Source organism: Callionymus lyra, chromosome 17 (genome assembly GCF_982586985.1).
Source record: "Callionymus lyra chromosome 17, fCalLyr1.hap1.1, whole genome shotgun sequence".
Taxonomy (NCBI): domain Eukaryota; kingdom Metazoa; phylum Chordata; class Actinopteri; order Syngnathiformes; family Callionymidae; genus Callionymus; species Callionymus lyra.
In genome coordinates, this window is record NC_141834.1 from 15943163 (window position 1) to 15961507 (window position 18345).

General features: G+C 35.9%; 1 protein-coding gene across 1 annotated transcript; it reads right to left on the minus strand.

Annotated features, from left to right (window-relative positions):
* Nucleotides 1-1714: 1714 nt before the first annotated feature.
* Nucleotides 1715-17968, minus strand: LOC148062788 (kinesin-like protein KIFC3). The gene is made up of 20 exons (XM_087778760.1): nucleotides 17880-17968; nucleotides 17723-17824; nucleotides 17533-17623; nucleotides 17316-17461; nucleotides 16378-16636; nucleotides 12405-12568; nucleotides 11190-11255; nucleotides 10994-11134; nucleotides 10742-10939; nucleotides 10503-10676; nucleotides 9353-9500; nucleotides 9163-9293; nucleotides 7669-7780; nucleotides 7381-7562; nucleotides 5362-5466; nucleotides 5175-5305; nucleotides 4994-5114; nucleotides 3716-3845; nucleotides 2247-2476; nucleotides 1715-2187 (listed from the first exon to the last, which is right to left on the minus strand). Exons 2-20 carry the CDS (start codon nucleotides 17801-17803, stop codon nucleotides 2062-2064), a joined length of 2736 nt encoding a protein of 911 aa, XP_087634886.1. The 5' UTR covers nucleotides 17804-17824; nucleotides 17880-17968; the 3' UTR covers nucleotides 1715-2061.
* Between the last annotated feature and the right edge of the window lie 377 nt (nucleotides 17969-18345).

The following is an 18345-nucleotide window of genomic DNA, read 5'->3' on the forward strand; positions in this document are numbered from 1 at the left end:
GACACACATGTCCACTGGTTGATCTTTCAAATATTCACGAAATGAGCATAAAAACATTTTAATTATAATATACGGTTTATTCAGAAAGTTCAACTCAATATCAGGTGAACTCATGTCTTGCTACAGGTGAGTGACAGGAGGTTTTATTGAGCGTCTGCAGTCATTTCTTTAAAGGAGGGGTAGGTGATGTTTCCCCGGAGCTTAAGATCCCCTTCAAACCCAAATCCAACCAATAAATACAATTTTTCTTAATGTACTAAAAAGTGAAAAGTACTAATACTTGAAATTATTGCATTTAATAATATTTTCTATATGATATGATATTGGGAAACGCATCAAAACTCTCACAAGTATGACAATGACATCAAGAGCCAAATAACGACACAAAGTGAAGCCGCTGATGGAATACTTGTTGAAGGAGCTTTTATTTTGAAATTCTGATCAATCTTCATATAACATCACAGTTTACATTTGGCCCCTGCTTCAACTTCACATCATCCGCTGAGGCCCTTCATTAAAATACTGTCGACACCCTCGTGTAGATTATCCTGAAATCTGTTTTTTTTTAAGATCACCTACCCTTCCTTTAAAACGTTAAAGCTGATTTATTTCAAGCGACATTTTGTCAATTATAAACCGACCTTTAACAAGTGCTGACCCGCAGGATAAGCGTCTTCACAGCCGAGCGTCTAGAGGCTGCAGAGCCCGAGGGGATCATAAACAAGAAACAACATTCACTAGTGATTCCTACAAGCACCGTTTTTCTCGCTGACACTTCCTTCTGTTCTTCCTGCTTAAAGTGCATCTTCAGTTTGTAACTCTCAGGCCCAGACTCCACTCTGACGGAGGAATTGAAAACAAGGCCACGGCTTTTTCCCCAAAAAACTTCCAGGAAGACTCTAAAGCAAAACTTCTTTTTTTTGTTTACAAAAATGTGACTTCAGTGTCAGTGGATATATAAGTGCAGCTACATTTTTGGCTGTTCATGGACGTTTAACACTATGAAGGAACATCAGTGACATCAGAAGATTGACGTTTTTATTGAAATGTTTTTTAACTTTTTTTTTGTTTAAATAATTGAATTCAAAATTTCCAATATTAAGAGGTTGAATTTGTTTTTATTAAATAATTGTATTCAGTAATTTAAACTTTTGTTGTAATTTCTATTAAAAAAAAAAAAACACCCTAAAAATTCTGTCTTACGTAGATAATTAAAAAAAAATCTAAATGTTTTTTTTTCTATTTAATTTAACTTTTTGCTCCTTTTTCTTTTCCTCTTTTAAAATTGGAAAATGGAAAACTATGCATGATAGTATATATATGTCAATACTATCTCATTATTTGTCAATAAAAATATACTTAAACTTTTAATTTAATTGTCAGAAAATACTTCATAATTTGCAAATTGAATACTTTATTTTACACATATAGTTTAAAATCCTAGTTCCAATTATTAAAAAATACAGTTAAATGTGTAGCTTTTTATATTTCATATGAAAAACCTAAAAAGAGTAACAATCTACTTAACACACTTAAAACTTTACACTAATTAAAAAACAAACAATAATTTAGAAAATGTTTTTTTTAATTATAAGATATTTTATTTTCATTTCTATGTTAAAAATAAAATAAAAATATTGAATAAAAAATGTGTTTGAATTATTGGAGCTATAATATTAACTCTATGTATAAAAAAAATCCTTAATTTAGACAATATTCAAATATTTAAATGTAATATATCAGAAAATAATACAAATTCAACCTATAAATACCGAAATTATTGACGTTAACGATGAAAAAAAAATAGTTTAATGCTTAGAAAAAAAATGATGGTAAGAAAATTCAAAATGTCAACATAATAATTTAAAGAATTTAAATTCTGACGTCACTGATGGACTGAAACATTCACGATGGAAAGACTAGGTTTACACAGCGAAGCTAACGAGGTTTGAACACATGGTTGCGAGCGAGGCAGCAGTTGTTTCCAGATAAAGGGTCAGAAACCTCCAGTGTAGCCCTTCAGCAGGATCAGCTGGTGTGTGTCGGGGTTGAGGGTCAAGGTCAGTCGCAGTGACCCCCCCCGGCCTCGATCTTCCTCGCCGCCGGCCCCAGCTCCACCTTGCAGACCTTCTGGGCGAACTTGAGCGAGCACAGGGTCTCGCCCGCATCACTCCCCAGAGACGACACCTGGTTCAGGGACACACGGGTCGGATCGAGGTCACGTGATGGAACCGGGTCTTCCTCACCTGCACCACCATGGCGGTCTTGCTGCCCTTCCCCAGGGAGTCCTGCAGGAGGTAGGTGAGGCGGGAGTTCCTGAACGGGATGTGGGTTTGTCGCCCTCTCAGGGCCTGGATCACGTCGCCCAGAGACAGCAGGGAGCGGTTGATGTTCTGGGCCTCCTTCAGGCGCTCGCCCTCCGCCCCGGACTTCCACACGCGCTCCGACCCGGCCAGATCCACCAGGTTCAGCTTACCTGTTGGGAAAAATATATAGAATTATCGAAGCGGAAAAAAAGACACTATTATATTGGAATTTGTTCTTTTTTATAATTGAATCATTTGTTCATTGAATTGCCCTTTTTTATTGAATATAAAAAAAGAAAGAATTCTACAAAATAATAGTTTTTTACACAGAGTTTGATTCTTATTCCAATAATTCAAAAATAAAATCACCAATATTAATATTTTTTCATTCATAACCATTTAAATTCAATATAAAATTTTACCAAATAATACCAAAAAGTACCTTATCCGACTTTTAGCCAATCTTGTTTCATATTGTATTTAAAAGGCTATGAATGAATAAATATTGAAATAATACATTTTATTGTTGAATTATTGGAATTAGGGATAAGGTTAAAATCTGTGTGAAAAAAATGTTTTATTTTGAAAAAACGATTTGTTAAATTAAACTATTGAAGATAACAAATATTCAATATATTTCAATATAGAAAATATGAAATAAAAATAAATAAATCAACGCTTAAAAAGATATATAATCAAGGTTTCAACATTTAAAATGTTAAACTTTATGGGTAGAAAATATTGATTTATTTAAAAAAAATGTGATTGTTTTTTTTCCAATTATTAAAAAACAAACCAATTCCACCTTTTACGTTAAAAACAATTAAATTAAATTAGTTAAAAAAATTCTATATTTAAATGGTTATTTTAAATAAAAAAGCAACAACATTTTAAATATTAAATACAACAGCTAAATATTCTCAAGTACTGATAAACTTGCAGCAAAATATCTGTGATTTTTTAAAATTTATTTATATATTTGTTTAAAGAAGATTACAAATTCAACATTTCAATATAGAAAATATTAAATTAAAATAAATATAAATAAATAAATCAATGCTTAAAAAAATAAATTTCAATTAAAAAAAATCAAAGTTTCAACGTTAAAAATGTTAAACTCTATAAAACATCTAAAAAACAAACTAAAAAATCCATCTATCACTGTAAAAAATATTAAATTCAATTAATAAAATAAATGAATAATTCAATGTTTAAAAAACCTTTTCCATAAAAACTTAAAAACATTTTTAAATATTAATTCCAACCATTTACTGATATACTTGCATAAAAAAAATCAAGATTAGGAAAGTACACAGACTATGAGTTTACACAGAAAAGAGTGACACGACCTTCACTCTCTTTCTTTGAGAAAACAAGTGGTTTTTGGTTCATAATGTCTAGGATCTCACCGGTGGACTTGGATCCAGTGGCCAGGTCTGTGCCCTGAACGGTGATGCAGAGCAGAGCGTGAGAGCGAGAGCTGTGCTGGTTCATCTGAGTCGCGAAGGTGATCCTGTGTCTGCGAGCGGTCGCCAAGATCTACATCAACCAGGAACACAACGTTAGTACATACAAGTAACTAGCTGTGTAGTCAAATACTGATTCACTTAACATCACAATAACATTTTACATACATATTTTATTTTATTTATATTTTTTAAATCTATTAACATGCAAATATTTACAGCGTTTAGTCATTTTTGTGTTGCAATTTAACTTTAAGTCACTACGTCCTCCGCAGCTAATGGAAGAAGAAAATCCTGAGAGATCCTGGCGATGACTGAGGACGAGAGGATACAGTGGAGTCCAGCAGCTTTTAAAGCTGATGTTTGGACATATTTTGTTTTCAAATAAAATGAAAAAAGTTACAACTTCGACTGTAAATTCTAGAACACCAGTGTCAAGTACTCAACAATACTACGATATATCCTTGTTACTACAGTATCAGAATATATCGTATCGTTATATATACGTATCGTATCAACAGATCCTCGCCAATACACACAAAGTATCACTTTATCTATATTTTAATGTTTTTATTGACACGTTTCTTAAATATTGAAATGATTTGATTTTTTATTTTGATGATTTGTATTTTAATATAATTTTGAAACCATTGCCTTTTTGTGTGAGATTCATTTCACAAGCTCTCAGAATTGTATTAAAAATATCAATATTTTTATTTTTTTTATTTTAATTGTACTTTTTAATAACATTTTTTAAATACATTTTTAGTGTGTGTCTTTTTTTTGTCTCATGTTTGTGTTTTCATCAGTTGAAATAGTTGGAAATAGAAAACGACAATTTTGTAAATAGATAAATAAATATATATATATATATATATTTTGGTTTATTTTAAGATCAAAACTTAAGTATTTTGAATTCATCTGTCATTTTTAACATTCAAAATTCTGTCGTATTGAATTTATTGAGCTTTAATTTATTTGTTCCGTCTTTATTTGCTTCTTGTTTATTTTGTGACATGATCTAAGTGTGACTGTTTTTAGTCATTTTTTTCAAACATATTTTTTAAAAACGTCATTATTTATTTAAATTACATTTAATGTGTTTTCTGTCTGTCGTTATTTGTTAATCCGCTTTAATATTGTTTTGTAATTTTAATAGATTTATTAAAAAATCCTTTAAGAACATGCTCTCAACATAGTTAATAGAAACCTAACAAAAACCTTCTTAATGTGCTGGAAGCTCTTGACTTCGATGACTCTGAGTCCAGGCACGTGCAAGTGTCCGGTTCCGTCCGGGTTGAGCTTAATGTCCAGTTTGTCTCCGTCCTTGCTCAGCAGATCCCTGACCCGGAACACAACATGGTCAGCAACAGATGCCGTTGAAACCTCCTGCAGATGTTACCTCAGCACTTCGTTGTAGATCTCCACGGAGCTGACGGTGATGGTGTAGCTCCACATGTCCTTCCTCTCCTCCACCTCGTGGAACAGGTGCTTCAGCGCTCGCTTGTTGATGCCCGGGTTCTCCACGCTGCCCTGAGAGCCCAACAGAGTTAAATATCATCAAACTATTCTTTCGTTGCTATGGTTACCTCCATGGTGTAGGTTTTCCCGGAGCCCGTCTGTCCGTAGGCGAAGATGCAGACGTGATATCCATCGATGCAGGAGACGACGAGCGGCTCGATCTCCTGGAACACCTGGAAACATCTGCTTTGTTAACAACATCATCGACCTGTTGCAGCCATTTAAAAAACACTCTCATTTCATTATATTTTTCAAGTTTTTACTGGAATAAGAAGATGGCGGGGGGAGATAACAAATACCTGTTAGATAACGCAGCAACAAAAGCTAAGTGAGCTAAGGTTTAACTAGCATTTTAAAATGCTAGCAAAACCTTTACACCCCTTTTCATCTAATTTAATTATATCATTTTATATTTTCAACTTTTTACTGAAATTAAAAGATCGTAGAAGAGTTAACAAATACCTGTTAGCTATAGTAACACAACACAAGCTAATTTATCTAGCATATTTTAAATACTAGCGAAAAAAAAAGTTAAAACCCCTTTTAATCTAATTTAATTATATTATATTACGTTTTACAACTTTCTTCTGATGAGAAATGGTGGGGGGAGTTAGCAAATACCTGTAAGCTATAGTAACACAACACAAGCTAATTAAGCTTAGCATCTAGCATCTTAAAATGCTAGCTAAAAAGAACCTTAAAACCCCTTTTCATCTAATTTAATTATATTATATTACATTTTGCAAGATTTTACTAATGAGAAATGGTGGGGGGAGTTAGCAAATACATGTTAGATAATTTAGCTAAATTAACAAAACACAATCTATTTTAGCTAAGCATCTAGCTAGGATCTTTTAAAAAAATGTTCATCTAATCTGAATATATTATATTTTGCAAGTTTTTACTAAAATGAGAAGGTGGTGGGGGGAGTCAACAAATACCTGTTAGCTGATTTAGCTTAGCATCTAGCTAGCACCTTCCAAATGCTAGCTAAAAAAAAATTAAAACCCCTTTACATCTTATTTAATTATATTATAAATAGCAATTTTTTACTGAAATGAGTAGATGGTGGGGGGAGGGGGGTTTAGCAAATACATATTAGATAATTTAGCTAAAGTTACACAACAGAAGCTAAATTAGCTAGCATCTTTCAAATGCTAGCTAAAAAAAAAGCTAAAACCCCTTTTCATCTAATTTAATTATATTATATTACATTTTGAAAGTTTTTACTGAAATGAGAAGATGGTGGGGGGTGTTAGCAAATACATGTGAGATAATTTAGCTAAAGTAACAGAACACAAGCTAATTTAGCTTGGCATCTAGCTAGCATCCTTTAAAAAAACCTTTTCATCTAATTTGAATATATTATATTAAATTTTGCAAGTTTTTACTGAACTGAGAAGATTGTGGGGGGAGTCAACAAATACATGTTAGCTAATTTAGCTTAGCATCTAGCTAGCGCCTTTCAAATGCTAGCTAAAAAAAAATTAAAACCCCTTTACATCTTATTTAATTATATTATAAATAGCAAGTTTTTACTGAAATGAGTAGATGGTGGGGGGTGGGGGGTTTAGCAAGTACATATTAGATAATTTAGCTAAAGTAACACAACACAAGCTAATTTAGCATCTTTCAAATACTAGCTTAAAAAAATAATTAAAAACCTCTTTTCAACTTAATTAATTATATTATATTATATTTTGCAACTTTTTATTAAAATTATGTACGGCCGGGGTGTGTTAACAAATACCTTTTAGCTAACTTAGCTAAACAACACAAGCTAATTTAGCTTAGCATCTAGCTAGCATCTTTCCAATGCTAGCAGCTTTTATTTTGTGCTTTTGTAAGCAAAGTTAAAATTTCAGGTTGATAAGTAACAGTGAGTGTTGCTCAAATATTGTGTGTTAGAAAAATGTTATTTTTTCCCCTTCTTGACGAGCTCATTTGGTGTTAGCGTTGTTATCATAGCATTCAATTTTTCAAGCAGAATTACATTTTTTTCCCTTAAAAAAAAGTACTATTTGATAGCCATTATTATGACAGACATACATAGATAGTAAATACAATTGTATTAAACAGTCAATGACCTCCTCCTGAGTGGCATGAGGATGGAAGACCTTGTCCAGCTCAAACACGCGACTCTTCCCTTTGGTCATCACGGTCAGAGAAGACTCGTTGTTGGGGTCCGTGGTCACCACGATGGAGTGACCCTCCTCGCTCTGGTCCTCCTTCAGCACCGGCTTCACACGACACAGCACACGGATGTTGCCTGCAAAAAAAAATTTAATACCCGCACACAAAAAATACTTGTACCTGTACTATAGATTAAATACACGTTAAATACAAGTTTAATTTTACGTTTGGAAAAAATGTACCTTTTAGCTCCACCAGCTGTTCGTGGTATTTTCTGCGGAGTGCGACCTCTTTCCTATATTTCTCCAGAAGATCTTTGTTGGCTTCAGACATTTCATGAATAGCAGCGGAAATCTAGCGTAGATGGAAAGAAAAAGTGCATAAAAAAGTGTTAAGATTAAAATATACTACTAAATGTATCCTTTAAATTTGTAAAACATCATTGTTTGTTAAGATTTTGTATTGATTTCCCTGTTTTTCCCATTTGTCAGACGGTATTAGTGTGACCTTCTAATGACACTAGACTTTCCATAGACTGGCGTTAGCTCGTCTTACAGATCTGCATGGTAGACTCTACAAGTAGTACTACAAGTAGCTTTTGTATCTTAATATACATTTTTTCCCTTGTCAGACAGTATTAGTGGGACCTTCTAGTGACGCTAGACTTTCCATAGACCAGCGTTAGCTCATCTTACCTGGTAGACTCTACTCTGGCCTCATGATTTTCCTGGACATTCTCATTTGTCCTGAAACTTTTTGTCAGCAATTTGTGTGTTTTTGTTTTGTTCATTGACTATATTTTGGACTTTTTAGTGGATTTTGCCGCCATACATGTTTGGGCAGCCAAACCGCTCAAGGGTCTCTTTGTTAATCACTCCTGACAAAAAATATTATATTAAGATGTTTAAAATTTTGACGCTTGTTTAAAGATACGCTTCCAACGATCTACAGTTACAAGTAGTACTACAAATAGCTTTTGTATCTTAATATAAATTGATACTTTGAAATTTGTAAAACATCATTGTTTGTTAAGATTTTGTATGGATTTCCCCATTATTGCCCATGTCAGACGGTATTAGTGGGACCTTCTCATGACGCTAGACTTTCCATAGACCGGCGTTAGCTCGTCTTACCTGGTAGACTTTACTTTGGCTTCATGATTTTCCTGGACATTTTGATTTGTCCTGAAACTTTTTGTCAGCAATTTTGGTGAATTGTTTTTCGGTGTGTTTTTGTTTTGTTCATTGACTATATTTTGGACTTTTTAGTGGATTTTGCCGCCATACATGTTTGGGCAGCCAAACTGCTCAAGGGTCTCTTTGTTAATCACTCCTGACAAAAAAATATCATATTAAGATGTTTAAAATTTGACGCTTGTTTAAAGATACACTTTCAACGATCTACAGTTACAAGTAGTACTACAAGTAGCTTTTATATCTTAATATAAATTGATTCTTTAAAATTTGTAAAACATCATTGTTTGTTAAGATTCTGTATGGATTTCCCCGTTTTTCCCCTTAACAGACGGTATTAGTGGGACCTTCTCATGACGCTAGACTTTCCATAGACCGGCGTTAGCTCGTCTTACCCTGTCTTACCAGTTTTTTTTAAGTACATTGTTATATACAAAATATGGTTTATTTTATTTTATTTAAATCTTATATAAATTATGTTTTGTTTTTAATAAATAAAGCTAAAAACTAAAGCACACGTTTTCATTTAGTCTCAAGCCTTACCTGGTTTTTGGCTTCCTTCACAGCACCTCCGTAGAAGTCGGAGAAGTTGCGGACCTGGCTCCGGAGGCTGGCGTAGTCGGTCTTCATGCAGCGTAGCGTGGGGGGTAGAGCCGTGAGACGCTTCTGTAGACCTGCAGAGTTTGACACGTGATCACCTCCTGCTGGACTCTCTAGACTGGAGGAGACTCACCGACAAACTGCTGCTGCAAGTCCTGGAAATGTTCTGCAGAACAACTGGCCGCCGCCTTCACGGCCTCGTCCTTCCTCTCCTCCAGGTGATCGATCTCCTTCAGCAGCTCCTCCCTCAACTTGCTGATCTCTCGCTCGTACGCTGCGATCTGAAGGTCAAGTTTAAAAAAGAAAGATTTGGATTAAATGGACTAAGTGTGTCAAACCTACTAGAAATAATTTCATCAGATTTTTCTTTTTCTCCTCTAACACTGTATTCATGTATTTTCTTTTCCAATATTTGGAAATAAATTCTGCTATGAAAGTAGATCAGTTCAATTAGAAAATTAAATTTAACATTTCAAATGTTTTTAAATACTTTAAACAAATAATTTCCACACCACAACATTTCAATAAAGAAGGACTGATATCCCTTGTGTTGTCTTTGGGTCAAGGTGACCTGAAGGACTGAAAACAAATGTGTTTGTGGTATCCCCTTTGTTGTCTCCGGGTCAAGGTGACCCGAAGGACTGAAAACGAATGTGTTTGTGGTATCCCCTGTGTTGTCCTGTGTTGTCTCTGGGTCCAGATGACCCAAAGTACCAAATACAAATGTGTTTGTGGTATCCCCTGTGTTGTCCTGTGTTGTCTCTGGGTCCAGATGACCCAAAGTACCAAATACAAATGTGTTTGTGGTATCCCTGTGTTATCTCTGGGTCAAGGTGACCCTAAGAACCAAATACAAATGTGTTTGTGGTATCCCTTGTGTTGTCTCTGGGTCAAGGTGACCTGAAAGACCGAAAACAAATGTGTTTGTGGTATCCCTTGTGTTGTCTCCGGGTCAAGGTGACCCGAAGGCCCCAAAAAACAAATGTGTTCAATACAGAAATAATTAAATCCCGTTATTTAAAGGAAATACAATATTTTAAAATGTAATTATAAAAAATAAAAATAAAACGTATGTGCCTAAAACAAATACAACATTTAAAAAAAAAAGAAAAAGTTTCAGTTTCATCAAATTTAATGTTCAATATCATGCTGTAACTTCTATTTCCACAGCTCAACAATGTGTTTTTTTCTCTTTAATGTTTTCTGTGCTTGAAAAAGAAAAAAAAGATACCATTAAAAAATAAATAAATAATAATAATTAAATTAGTAAATATTGGTCCCACCTTGTGCTGCAGGTTACAAGTGTATTCGTCCGACTTCCTGATCTGCTCCTCCAGCTGCTTGCATCGCTCGTTCTGATTGGCCAGCTTGTTGACCAGCAGCTCGTTCTTCTGCCGGACCTTGTTCAGGGTCTTGATGGTGGACGGAGACTCGACCTCCACCGTCTGAGTCACGTACTGAGAAACATATTCATTCATTATCTTCATCATCTGGTTCTAGAAGAAGGTTTTTTAAAAACCACCTTCACCGGCGGCTCCTTGGACCTCTCTCTGTCCAGCTCCTGCTGCAGCTCCTTCACTCGCTCCTCCCTCCTCCTCTCCTCCTCCCCTCGCCTCCACTCCTTCTCCTCGCTGCGACGCTCCTGGTGCAGGATCTGCTCGGCTCGCTGCTGCAGGGAGACCTCCAGCTGCTGGACTCGACCCCGCAGGCTCTCGTTCTCCTGCAGACACCGCGGGGGGTCAGGGGAAGGACCTGAGTCCGGGGTCGGTCTCACCTTGAGCAGGGCGGCGCTGGACTGCGAGGGGGCGACCGTGGTCAGCTGCTGGAGGAGGCCCTGGGTCACGGCCAGGCTCTGCTTCAGGGTCTCGTTCTCCACGGACAGACACAGGACCCTCTTCTCGGAATCCGTGGCGCCCTGGAAACCCATAGGGGTTAGAGAACGGAACCAGTCGAAGGGTAGAAAGACTCACAGATGAGGTTCTCAGTCGGGTCAGCTCCTCCTCGCGCTCCTCGATGCAGCTCTTCAGCTCGTCGATCTGTTCACCAGACAAACTCTTGAAGATTCACTTCCTCACAGAACATGATAATAATCCAATGACAGAAGAATAGTACGGTGGCCCAGAGGGGCAAAACAAATGATAATCTCATAGAACAAAATAAAAAGTTTCAAAGCTGGTAAATTTGTTTAAAAGAGTTTGTACATGTTTTTCAGAGTTTTTCATTTTGCTTCGCACTTCAAAAGTGTTTGTGGTATCCCTTGCATTGTCTCTGCGTAGATGCGGCGCGAAGGATCGAAAATAAATGTGTTTGTGGTATCCCTTGCGTTGTCTCTGCGTAGAGGTGACGCGAAGGACCGAAAACAAATGTGTTTGTGGTATCCCTTGTGTTGTCTCTGGGTCAAGGTGACCCGAAGGACCGAAAACAAATGTGTTTGTGGTATCCCTTGTGTTATGAGCCAAAGGCCTGAAAACAAATGTGTTCATGGTATCCCTTGTGTTATCTTTGGCTCAAGGAGACCCGAAGGCCCGATAACAAATGTGTTTGTTGTATCCCTTGTGTTATCTCAGGGTCAAGTTGACCAGAATGCCCGAAAACAAATGTGTCTTTGGTATCCCTTGTGTTATCTTTGGCTCAAGGAGACCCGAAGGCCCGATAACAAATGTGTTTGTGGTATACCTTGTGTTGTCTCTGGGTCAAGGTGACCCGAAAGCCTGAAAACAAATGTGTTTGTGGTATACCTTGTGTTGTCTCTGGGTCAAGGAGACCCGAAGGCCCGATAACAAATGTGTTTGTGGTATACCTTGTGTTGTCTCTGGGTCAAGGTGACCCGAAAGCCTGAAAACAAATGTGTTTGTGGTATCCGTCTCTGAGTCACGGTGACCTGAAAGCCTGAAAACAAATGTGTTTTTGGTATCCCTTTTGTTGTCTCTGGGCCACAATGTGGGTCCCCCACTGTATATGTATTTATGTAAGCCAGAGAGGTTGTTCACCTTGACCCAGAGACAAGACAAGGGATACCACAAACACATTTGTTTTCAGGCTTTCGGGTCACATTAGCCCAGAGATAACACAAGGGTTAACAAATATTTGGTTAATTTCTAAACAAAAATCCAGTAATGACCATTTCTTATTGAAAATTAAAGGTAATACTATGATATAGCCAGAGAAGCTGAAGTGAGACGCACCTGCTTCTGGAACACCTGCACACGAGAGTGTTTGTCTCGATCCTTCTGCTCCAGCTGTGAGTGCAGGAGCCTCAGTTCGGATCTCAGTCGACTCTTCTGGCCCTGAAGGTCCGACACCGACTCCACCAGCCTGTGGACGCCATGGACGTCACTGCTCTCGCCTGCTGGACACATATTACTGACTTACTTACTTAGTCACACACACGGGATATCATGTGTTCTTCTATAAGTGTCTTGTATAATTGATGAACATCAGCTCATTAACTAATCATAACTAGTTGAGTTAACACAACTGTTCGCTCGCACACGTCTTCAGCTGGATCACGTTTCTATTCCATTAAAAAATGAAAGAATCCCCCAGAGGTTCATCTTCAAATAGTTTAGGAATTTGTACACTTTTTAAAAGCTTTTTTAAAAAACATATATTTAATAATGTGTTTGTATTTATACAGTTTTCATATAATACATGAAATTTATTCATTTCTTTTTTAAAGTCATGACACAATAATATGCTAGAATATCCTTATTAATTATATATTGTTTATTTAGATTTCGACTTTTTTAAATTTAATATATATATATATATATATATATATATATATATTACATAATACATAATCTTTGATCTTTAATAATATAATATATAATATTTTATAATGTGTATATCATTAGATTTTTAAATAAATAAAAGGGAAAAAAGACATGTTTAGCTTGTATTACAAAAACATTTGAGAGAATTCAAATATATATATTGAATTAAAAACTATAATTTCATGACATTATTACAATTTAAAAATCCTAATACTAATAACATTTTTAATCTTCTTTATATTTAACTATTAATGTAATCATCCAGCATACAATACAATGTATGTATATATTGAATATACTGTATATTATGATTCAAAATAAATACTAGAGAAACATATATTAGTCGTTTAAATTACAACTAAAAAGATGAAGAAATTCAAGTAAATATATTGAATAAAAGAACATTCTTGAGATAGTTTTGATGATGTCATGTCATAATTACATTTTATAATATCCTTATTTATGACACTTTTTTTATTCTTCTTTTTACCTAATTATCTTATTTAAGCGTCACACATACAATATAACATATGGATATAAAGTGTTTTAATCAATATATAAAAGAGAAAACACATAAACAGTTTAACCTACAATAAGATGAAAACATCAAATAAATATCAGAGAAAATCAAGTAAATTTGCCATGAATTAAAAGTTAAGATAAGGTCGAGTCTACGTTATTTTTAGTCCCGACACGAGCACACGTGGTTGAGTAACATGTGCCGCGACTTGTCGGAGAGTTTGTGGCAAATAAATCATCGCAACATCACTTATTCATGGAGGAGAGCCAGGCTTCCTCTCATGCTGCAGCTCCATGAAGGTGAAGATCACACACCAGGATATAGATCACACACCAGGATATAGATCACACACACCAGGATATAGATCACACACACCAGGATATAGATCACACACCAGGATATAGATCACACACACCAGGATATAGATCACACACACCAGGATATAGATCACACACCAGGATATAGATCACACACCAGGATATAGATCACACACCAGGATATAGATCACACACACCAGGATATAGATCACACACCAGGATATAGATCACACACACCAGGATATAGATCACACACACCAGGATATAGATCACACACACCAGGATATAGATCACACACCAGGATATAGATCACACACCAGGATATAGATCACACACCAGGATATAGATCACACACACCAGGATATAGATCACACACCAGGATATAGATCACACACCAGGATATAGATCACACACCAGGATATAGATCACACACACCAGGATATAGATCACACACACCAGGATATAGATCACACACCAGGATATAGATCACACACACCAGGATATAGATCACACACACCAGGATATAGATCACACACACCAGGATATAGATCACACACCAGGATATAGATCACACACACCAGGATATAGATCACACACACCAGGATATAGATCACACACACCAGGATATAGATCACACACACCAGGATATAGATCACACACACCAGGATATAGAACACACACACCAGGATATAGATCACACACCAGGATATAGATCACACACCAGGATATAGATCACACACACCAGGATATAGATCACACACCAGGATATAGATCACACACACCAGGATATAGATCACACACACCAGGATATAGATCACACACCAGGATATAGATCACACACACCAGGATATAGATCACACACACCAGGATATAGATCACACACACCAGGATATAGATCACACACCAGGATATAGATCACACACACCAGGATATAGATCACACACCAGGATATAGATCACACACACCAGGATATAGATCACACACACCAGGATATAGATCACACACACCAGGATATAGATCACACACCAGGATATAGATCACACACACCAGGATATAGATCACACACCAGGATATAGATCACACACCAGGATATAGATCACACACCAGGATATAGATCACACACCAGGATATAGATCACACACACCAGGATATAGATCACACACCAGGATATAGATCACACACCAGAATATAGATCACACACCAGGATATAGATCACACACCAGGATATAGATCACATACACCAGGATATAGATCACACACCAGGATATAGATCACACACACCAGGATATAGATCACACACCAGGATATAGATCACACACACCAGGATATAGATCACACACCAGGATATAGATCACACACACCAGGATATAGATCACACACACCAGGATATAGATCACACACACCAGGATATAGATCACACACCAGGATATAGATCACATACACCAGGATATAGATCACACACCAGGATATAGATCACACACACCAGGATATAGATCACACACCAGGATATAGATCACACACACCAGGATATAGATCACACACACCAGGATATAGATCACACACACCAGGATATATATCACACACATTATACACATATTATAGATCCTTCTGTCTGTTCTTTAAAGGCCGATCGTGTCCTTCACAGATGAAGCTCTGAAGTGCGTGAAGAGGCTCCTGGTGAATCCTTTGTTCTGGATATTTATGATCTGGTTCTAAATCATGCTAAATATTCTTTATTTTAAATGACTTGTTGGGCTTTCATAGTATATATTTTGCACCCATGGTGTCAATCATTTAGGACGTTTCTGAGAGTTAAGTACCTATTTTCCTTTAAAAAGTCATTAAAACATGATAGTTATTTGTTCTTGGAGTTTCTTTTATATCCATTTTTTTTTAAACATATATTAGCGCTGTATAAATATAAATTACTGACTTACTTACTTATTATATATATGTATTTAATTAATATATATTGATTTAAAGTTATTTAATGGTTTATGTATAAACTTATATTGTGTTAATTTAATTATAAATATACCCAAGATACCGATAATTAAAGTAAAATTGTCTCCCACAATGAAATAAAAAGGAAAAACAAGAAAATAAAAATACAAATAAAAAATATATGAATATAATGTATTAAATGTGTTTTTTACTCCCTCAACCTACCTCTGTTCCTAAGTATGTAAACATTTACAGGTGTTTATTATATATAAAATCATTATTTTATTATTTTTTATCAACTTTATTATTGATTGTTCTTTTATTCTTTTGTTTTTGTTCTTTATTTATTTATTGTTTTTGTTGTTATACCTGTAACCTTTTAAAGTCAACTGCCATGACATATTATACGTCCACAATGTGAGAAAATTTCCAATTAAAATTAAAATTAAAATTAAAATTAAAATTAAATTAAATTAAATTAAATTAAATTAAATTAAATTAAATTAAATTTAATTTAATTTAATTTAATTTAATTAAATAAAAATTGATAGAATAATAGCAATAAGATTGTACACTCACATACTGTGATTTAATTTCTCACGATGAAAGTTCTCACCATCAACAGGGCTGGTCTGCTGGCTCACGGCCTCCTCCAGGTCGCTGATGATGCTGTTCTTGTCCCGGAGCCTCTGGCGGTACGAGGTCCGCAGAGCCTTCATCTGGCGCCGGTGCTGGACGCGGTGCCTCTTGAGCTGGACCCGGTACTGGTCGGCCTGTTGCTGCAGCTGCTGGAAGTGCGAGTACTGCTCCAGGAAGCTCAGCAGGTGAGTCATGACGGCCATCAGGGGAGAGTCTGGCAGCTGAGCATCAGTGAGGCGTTATTTACAGATGGTTTAAGAAACACATCATTAATGACTGAATCCAGTGAGTTTATTATATTAAAATATGTTTAAATACTCATAATTATTCAATTAAAAAAAGTTAAATAAAAAACGACTTTTATTTCGCCTTTAATCAATAGAAAATGTCCAATAAATGCATTGAATAAAAACAGATATTTTTGTCATGTCATAATAAAATATAAAATGTCCTTTTTACTTAACTGATGTCACTGTTTAAGTCGTCGTATTTTAAAATAAATAAAAGAGAAAAATACATACAAAGTTTATATTACATACAAAAAAAAAGATGAAAACATTCAAATAAATACATTGAACAAAAGCTGAATTTATTGAAAATTAGCAATTTTGAGTAAAGAAAATATGCATTAAGATAAAATTACAGTATCTGAAAAGAATTTGCGTTTTCTCACTCCTTGTTTTACTAATAAAGATAAAATTATTAAAAAAATATTATTAATAAAAATAATTGCTTTAATCAAAAGAAAAAAAACGATTTTATATCACAGAAATAAATGGCTAAAATATCTACCTGTAATATTTCTGAAATACAAAAAGATAAATTTAAATATAATTGAAAAAAAAGGTTGAATTTTTTTATATTTTATTTATTTATTTGGGAAAAACCTGAGGCCAGTACCTTCGCCGTGGGCTCCACCTGGACCTCTCTCCTCTTCTCAGACTCCTGCTTGAAGGACAGAAAGGCCGCCAGAGGGGTGCATGCTGGGATATCTGACACCTCCTCATCTTCATCACTGGGTGTTGACGACTCATCGCTTTCGCCACCTGCAAAAAAACCCCCAACATCCACATAAAAGAAGCCAAAACAAGAAAAAAAACATTTGTTCTGAACTCACTGGATTCACTCAGGAGGGTACACGGCCTTCTTCTTAATCTGGGGGCGTGTCCATCCGTCCTCTCTGTTCCCATGGAAACAGCTCCCTTCTCCTGCTCCGGCAACGTGCACGAGCGTCACACAATATTTACAAGATGGCAAGATATATTATGAGAGAGAGAGAAAAACAAAACAAAAAAGCGAGGACCTACTTCCACCTCCTCCGCGTCCTCCTCCTTCTCCTTGAAGACGGTGTAGAAGATGTAGACCAGCAGGGAGTAGAAGGCGTACATCTTCTCACCGCCTCTCGTCAGCTGGTCCACGAAGATGGTGTTTAAAGGTTGAATAGATTGATTCTTCTTGTCTCACCTGATGGTAGATGTCCTCGCAGACGTTCCTCTCTCCATCTACATCGACGTCTCCATCACTCGGCTGCAGCTCCGAGTCTCGCGACTGCAACAGCGTCCAGTGTCACCCCCCCTCCTCCATAGACCTCCTCTCTTTTCTCTCCTCCTTTGCACTCTTCTCTCCATCCACAGCTGCATCTGCACTGAGCATGCTCGCCAGAGGCTGCAGTGGAAATATGCAGACACGACACAAAAATCTCCCATAGCTTTGTTTAAAAGGACCACGTTGTTATATTGTTATTGTTTTCATCAATTAACTATGACCAGGCTACAAGTCACCTTTGACCTCTACCACAGACAGTTTTTTCAACCCCCTTTTTTGGTGACCTTTGCATAAAATCATTCCTTTTTTTTCAAAAAGATTTTCAGTCCAGGACATGTTTTTGTTTAACAATTAAAGAGAAATCGAGATGCCAGGAGTGTCAGCA

Coding starts and splice junctions, on each gene's coding strand:
- LOC148062788 (XM_087778760.1), bottom strand. CDS start 17,803: ATGTACGCCTTCTACTCCCTGCTGGTCTACATCTTCTACACCGTCTTC. Junction 10,677..10,741: donor CCAAGGAGCCGCCGGTGAAG/GTGGTTTTTAAA, acceptor TATGTTTCTCAG/TACGTGACTCAGACGGTGGA. Junction 5,306..5,361: donor GGAAAACCTACACCATGGAG/GTAACCATAGCA, acceptor TTGGGCTCTCAG/GGCAGCGTGGAGAACCCGGG.